The sequence below is a fragment of the Caloenas nicobarica genome, chromosome 26 (genome assembly GCF_036013445.1).
Source record: "Caloenas nicobarica isolate bCalNic1 chromosome 26, bCalNic1.hap1, whole genome shotgun sequence".
Lineage (NCBI taxonomy): Eukaryota > Metazoa > Chordata > Aves > Columbiformes > Columbidae > Caloenas > Caloenas nicobarica.
The window spans coordinates 213,545-220,373 of record NC_088270.1 but is presented as its reverse complement, the minus strand read 5'-3'; the positions used below and the strand labels follow the sequence as shown (position 1 = coordinate 220,373).

The 6,829-nt window shown below is 53.7% G+C and overlaps 1 protein-coding gene across 1 annotated transcript; it reads right to left on the bottom strand.

The window, feature by feature from the left end:
• Positions 1-2,179: 2,179 nt before the first annotated feature.
• On the bottom strand, positions 2,180-6,829 carry CXCR5 (C-X-C motif chemokine receptor 5). Its single transcript, XM_065652187.1, has 2 exons — positions 6,653-6,829; positions 2,180-3,256 (listed from the first exon to the last, which is right to left on the bottom strand). Exons 1-2 carry the CDS (start codon positions 6,689-6,691, stop codon positions 2,180-2,182), a joined length of 1,116 nt encoding a protein of 371 aa, XP_065508259.1. The 5' UTR covers positions 6,692-6,829.

Below are 6,829 nucleotides of genomic sequence, written 5' to 3'. Positions count from 1 at the left end.
AAAAGACAAATTTCAAAACCTGAGCCTGTGCCTGTCCTCAGTGGGCTGCGTGATTTTTGGCGGGGCTGCAAGCACGAGTGCTCAGCCAGCATCACCTGCAAGCTGGGGCTGATCGGAGGGGCTCAGCTGGCCATGCTACAAATACCTCGTGTCTGGCAGGACATGGGACAAGACACTTGTCCCAGGTAGGTGGAGGGGCATGCACAGGGATGGGGGGGGACAGGCAGGGCCACCCTGGACGACTTGGGTCTCTGGGCAGGACTGCAAAGTGAAGAGGTGACCTAGTGCAGGGACTCACTGCCAAGCTGTCCGCTGGAGCCCCACGGTTCCCCCTCGTTCTGGGCATCTCGTGGCCTGGCAAAGCTCACATGCGCCGTGGCTGCCGCGTGCGTGTAGGGAGCCAGAGCAAACGTGGAGCACGCTGTGATGGCAGCAGGGCGAGAGGCTGGTTTTGGGGGCTCGGAGGGAGAAAGGGGTCATGCTGCTGGCCTATGTGCAGAGCTGGGGTGCTGCACGTGGCAGCCCAGTACCCCACTTCACGGGCCTTGATGGCCATGGTGCCGCATGTCCAGAGCCACCTGTGCTAAAATAGGGGTGACACAGCAGGCAGCAGTACAGACACTGAAGTGCTTGAGCATGTTTGGTTCTGGGAGACTGGGGTGAGGCAGCAGGTCGTATTCTTGATAAGGAAAATGAAACCGCGTGTGAGTCAGAGCAGGGCAGGGGGTGCGAGGGCGCGGGGAGAGCCCCTGCTCTGCAGCGCTCCCAGGCACGGTTCGTTCACGCGTCCCCTGGCATGTGCACGCTCCGCTGCCCAGCACGGCCCCGCGACCGCTGCACATGTGGCAGGATGCTCTGCTGAAACACCCAGGCTCTGTCTCCTGGGAGGCTCGGTCACGCTGCAGGACGTGCAGAGCGGCGTGCTGCCTTGGGGGTCTTCATGTCGCCTACTTCGGGGTTGCCTTCTGCAGGGACCGGTACTTTCTCTGGGCTGTCTGCTCTAGCCTTGTTTGCAGAGTCAGCCTGGACTGACTCCAAATGCAGTGGGGCCTTCTGGGGCACTGGGGAAGGGAAATCTGAGCAAGGTGCTTATGGGCCCTGTGGTCTCCATGTGTGAAGAGCAACGCCTGTCAGAAAGCTGCCATCAACCCACTCAGTGCTCTCTGATGCATTTCCCATGCGAAAGTGACACAACTGCAGACAATGGCTTACAAGCACTATACGTGAGAAGAAGGTATTTTATTTAACTGTTGATTACAGCTCACATCAAAACTTTCTAGAAGTTTACCAACATAGCAGTGCTAAAACCTATAGTAATAATAGGTGTGTAATCTGTTCGCCCTCAGTTTGTGTGCAGGTTTTCTTTTTACCTTGTGAATGCTGTAAGATTTTTACACTCTCACTGCTCATTTTTTCAGTAATGTTCTTGTGTAGGAACACAGTTCCCATCAGAACCGGGGCTGGGGAGTTGTTTACATCTGCAATGAGTTTGCTCACTGGTACAACCGTGGAGGTAGCAAGGGCAGGCTTCAGAGAGCTGCTCTTCCTCTGCTGCACGTACGTGCTTGGACAGCCACGGTTGCCATTACCTGCAGGTTTCAGCTCTGAAGATGCAGCACTGCAGGAAATGGTGGACTGCGCTTTGTAGAAAAGCCTCATGGCTCAAGGAGTTTTCTCCTCAAGTCACAACTTGAGAATGAGCTTTTGAGCTTCAGGCGCACCCCTACCAACCTGAGCCAGTGAAACGGAGACCTGCTTGGCTTTTGTCCTTAGTCCTTGCTCACCGACACAACTCCACGTTTACCAGCCTGCACTTTTTTCCTTGCCCTGGCACCCCACTCTCGTGCTTGGCTCCATGCACAGGGTGCCTGCGGGTCAGGTTTGTGAGAAAGAGCTGGAAACATCAGGTTCAACCCACTCGGGTTTGTCCAGCCCTGCCAGAGTGACCATGGGACAGCCAGCATTTGCCAACAGCTGCCAGATGGATTTCTACAGGTATGAGAACCAGGAGGAGCCAGCGAAGGTGGGATTTGGGTGTTGGGTGTCTATCAGACCTCAGTTTCCTGAAGTGTGAAGAAAGTGGTGGGGACGTGTGAAGCCTGGGACTGAGGCCACAGCGCGTGTGCCGCCGGGAAGGTAAGTCCCAGGCTGGCGTTGCCCCACAGGCAACCTTCACCTGCTAGAAAGTGGAGATGGACGTGGTGTTGTCAGACTCAATCCCGCTGCCCTTTCTCGTCACCTCCAGGATCTCCTGCAGGGTCTCCTGGCTTATGCAGCCGAGCTCCTGCAGGATCCTGAAGAAGTCATTGCGGAACTTGACTCCAACAAAAGCGTAGAGGACGGGGTTGAGGCAGCAGTGGGTGAAGCCGATGGCCTCCGTCACCATGATGGCCGTGTCCAGCTGGTCTTCCAGGAGGCAGTTCTTGGTGAAGGCTTCTAGCTTGGTAAGCGTGTTCAGGAAGATGACGATGTGGTACGGGCTCCAGCAGAGCAGGAAGACGCCTGTGACCAGGATGGCCACGCGGACAGCTTTTTGCCGCTGCAGGCGCTGGGACTGACACAGAGCCCGCACGATGGCCATGTAGCAGTAGCACATGACCAGCAGCGGCACGAAGAAGCCCACAGTGTGGTAGAGGAAGCGTGTCGCCAGCCAGACATTGTTGCCATCAATCCCAACCTCTGGAAAATAGCAAATGCTGCGGTTGCTGTCGTCTGTCCAGACTTCCATGAAGATGAGGTCGGGTAAGGTCAAAAGCAGCGAGCAGAGCCAGACAGCCATGCAGGTGAGGTGGATGGAGCGAGCTCGGCGTTTGCGGTAGGTGTGGATCGCGTAGACAATGGCCAGGTAGCGGTCCACCGCGATGCACCCCAGCAGCATGCTGCTGCAGTAGAAATTGATCTTGTGGACAGCGCTGAGGATCTTGCAGAGGAACTTCCCGAATACCCACCCGGCCAAGCTCTCCACCACGCTGAAGGGGAAGGTGAGCAACAGTGCCAGGTTGGCCAGGGTAAGGTGGAAGAGGAAGTTTTCTGTGGTGGTGCGAGACCGCTTGAACCTCTCTAAAATGACCAGGACCAGAGCGTTGCCCACCGTCCCCAACACGAACATCAGCAGGTAGATGAGGGGCATGAAGACCTTTCTGAAGGGGTCTCTCTGGTTGCCGACCACAGACGAGGCTGGGTTGAAGCAAAAGTAGCCCTCCAAAGAAGGGGTGGTGTTTTCAGCTTCGTAGTAACCACTCAGCTCCACCTGGCTCTGAGGGAGAGAGAGATTGCAGTTACCAAAGGCGAGTTTCTGAACAGGAGAACCCGTTTAATCTTCTGGTTCTTGCTGAGTTACCTGCTGGTCGCTTTTGCTTTCTCACATAGTACAGAAACCTCCTCTACCAGCTTTCCCAATCTTTCCACCCGTTTCTGACACCAACCATCCCCATGCTGCCTGCTGTCAGGCGGTGCGATTCACTGCAGAGCGCATCTGTACCTCGGTTTATGTGAACTGATGCTGTCCCCTTCTGCCTCTCCTCCTCAGAGACCTCGGAGCTGCCCAGGGCAGAGCAAGGCGAGGTGGGGACAGCAGCAGCTGTTCCAGAGCCATGGTGATGGATGCTGGAAAGAGAAACCTGTTCTGTCAGTAAACCCTGCGGTTTTGAATTAATTGCAGTTGGAGCAGGAAAGGGAATCTGAAAATAACCACTCGGACCCTGGGCTGATAGTCGACAAGGAAAGTGCAACAGAGCCACCGCAGATGTACTTCATGCTTCACCTGCTGTAGCTCCTTGCAGGTGAGCAGCCTGTGTTCGGGCTGAGGTCGTGCACAAGTCCTGGGAAGCTGCAGTCACTCTCGGGTTGATGTTCTGGCTGCCTTGGGTACCTGGCCGGAGCTGGGCATTCACAAAAGCAAAGGGCTGGGATGCAGACAGGCAGCAAAAGAGGGCGGCGCAGGAGGCTTGTGGTGAGCTGAGAAATGAGTGACGACCGAGAAGAGCTCGTCAGCAGCCACCCCGAACTCCCCCACCCACACCTGCTCCGGAGAGCAGCGCCGAGACTTTGGCGTCAACCACAGCGGAAGTTTCTGCTGCGGCTTTCGTACCTTTCACTGCCGGCTGCAGCCGTTTGCACCTGCTGCTCCTTCCCTCCCCAGCCCAAGTTCCCATCTAAAAATACCAGCCCTGCTTTAAACAGCTTTAGAGCACTTTGGGGGTTTTTTTTGCTCCCTCCGTGTGCTGCTGAGCCAAACGACCATGACCAGCCTCGGGTCCTGTGTTGTGCCTAGCTAGCGAAGGGTGATTTATGTTTCTTCTCCCAAAACCTCAAATGCATGAGACTGTCTTCCCCTAATGTAATGGTGGGGCTGTAAGCATTTGTATTCCCAGAGAACAATTATTTTTCCGGCTTACTGTAGGATTCTGGAGACCAGAGGTTGCTGCCAAAGATAAAAGCCTTTAGAAATCCCTTCCAGTTTGATTTCTCCCTGGCTTGAAAATATTTCCTGCCTAGTCAGTCCCTGGACTCTGTCAGGAGTTACCAACATGCACAGAAACCTGTGGTGTGTCAGCCAGGGCCACATCCACATCCTTGAGTCTCCTCAAAGAGAAAACAAAAGAACCCACAACCAAACCAAAAACCTTTGCAATTTGGCTCAGTGACCAAACTTGGCTGTTCAGGATGCATGGGTGACCAGCATCGGTTTTCAGCATTGCATTCGGAGCCAGAGGTGCGGAGCCTGCGCTGCTATCAGACACCATCTGATGGCTGATAAGATAGCAGGTAGGGCTCTTACGGTAAAAGCCGCTCGCCGTGGGCCGGGGAAGCGCGGAGCCGTGCCCGGGGCCTCCGCTCATGTGCATCTCCGAGCGGAGCTGAGAGCGTGGGTGGGAGCGGACAGAGATGAGTTGGAGACAATTAGCAGAGGATGAGGAGTCAGAGCCTGGGCTGGGATAGGAAGGGCAGGGGCCAGAGCTGCAGGAGATGCCAAGCATGACAAGCCAAGGCTTTTGGGGACACTGCTGTGATTCCCGTTTTGAGGTCTGGAAGCAGGTGGCTGCCTGGTCCAAGGTGGGAGAAGTCACCAGTGGGACCTTTGTACAACACAACTGCAGCCAGATTCGGGGGTAGGCGATAAAGTGGCGCCTTTTTCTGTAACCAAGCAGCCAAGTCTGTGCCTGGGAAAGCCCGTTCCTGTGTGTGCTTTGTTTGGGGATCCCTTTTCCCCTCTAACCCACATCTCGGAGTTATTCCAGTCTCCGTGTGTCAGCTGCTTTTCTCAGTTCCCTGCAACTGCCAGCAATCAAAACATTTGGCTGCAGAAGAGAGACAGCTCGTGCGCGATTAGGGATTTTCCACGTGAGTCATTCCCTCACAGCCTGTGCCAGGGCCGGGAGAAGCACGTTTCATTCCCAAAGCCTTAAAGCTGAAATTGCCCACATCAGTGCAAGTTACTATTGGAGCTTTCGCTCATCCTGTCTTTGGGTGCAGAACTAGGGAAACCCACAGATAAGAGCAAAGCTTGTGGAAATGCCACGTTACTGTGGTGCAGGTGCCTTTATGGCTCTCAGGTCACGTCGGTCCCATTACACTGGAGAAAATTGCTAAACTAAGGTTCTGGAAAGTATGGTATACAAAGAATGAACCCCAGTGCTGCTTGATCCCCCTGCGTTAAAAGCGACGCAGCTTTGCCGCACGCAGCCGCTTGCCTATAGCGTGCGACACACTGCAACTTCCCTGGTTTTCTGCTTGTGGGACAGATTTCCAATGGAGAGTTCAGCTGGGGGAACAAACCAGCATGGAGATGAAAAAGGGTTGAGTTTGGTTTTATCATCTCAGCAAGCGTTAGCACTGACACTGAATTTCTGTGGAGGTCAGGGAGAGAAGTGTCTTTTGCAAGAAAGTTCTAAATGAAACCACCACAATTCACAAAGGATTTTTATACTGGATGAGTCAGAAAAAATACAGAGCCTTGGACTTGCCCCCCACATCTCCTCTCTCTTCCCTAGTGTATAGGACAAAGGAGGGACAGAAAAATTGCTAAAAATTAAATTCAGCATTTTTCTCTTCAGAGAAACTAACCAAAACCTGAGATCTGCTGCAGAGAGCCACTGTATTAAAAAATAAATTTTGAGCTGTAACCTTTGAAAGCCAGCCTAATCATAGTGCTGCTGTGGACTTCCCCTTGGACAGCACAACATATTCTAAAAGGTGCAGCTGCTGTCTCTCACTTGCAAACGCGCAGAGCTACGGGGCAGAACACACGGTGTCGTCACTCCCTATTAGAAGAAGTACTCGCAATTCATCTTCCCTTCTTTACAGTTCTGCTCTGGTAAATATACTGTGTATTTTTCTTTCAGTGGAGCCTACGGCAGCCTGTTCGCCAAGAAAGCAAGCAAGGGTAGGAGCATGTGCAGTCGGACCAAGGGTTTTCATGCGCAGAGAGATTATAGTATTGGGTTTACCTTGGGTATTCCTGCTACATAAAGGTCATAGACAAGATTCCAGGGCTTTGCACACTGTATGCGCTGTCATTTATACCGCCGAAGGTTGCTGCACAAGGCGCCCAACTCAAGTGATGGAAACTAGGTTTTTCGGCCTGGCCCAGCCCAGCTCTACCCCCCCTCCCCGTTGTCCTCTCAAACAAGCAAAGCCAGGCGCGACTCACCAAGTCGTAGGTCTCCGATGAGTAGCTGACGGGACCCATGGTTTCAGGGGCAGGATCTGTCTCCCGTCCAGCAATTTCAGCAAAAGTTGTTCTTTTTTGGGGTGGAGTTAGTCATTTAAGTGAGTAGGGAGGGACGCAGCATGTAACAATAGAGTATTTGCAAGGCAAATGAGCTCC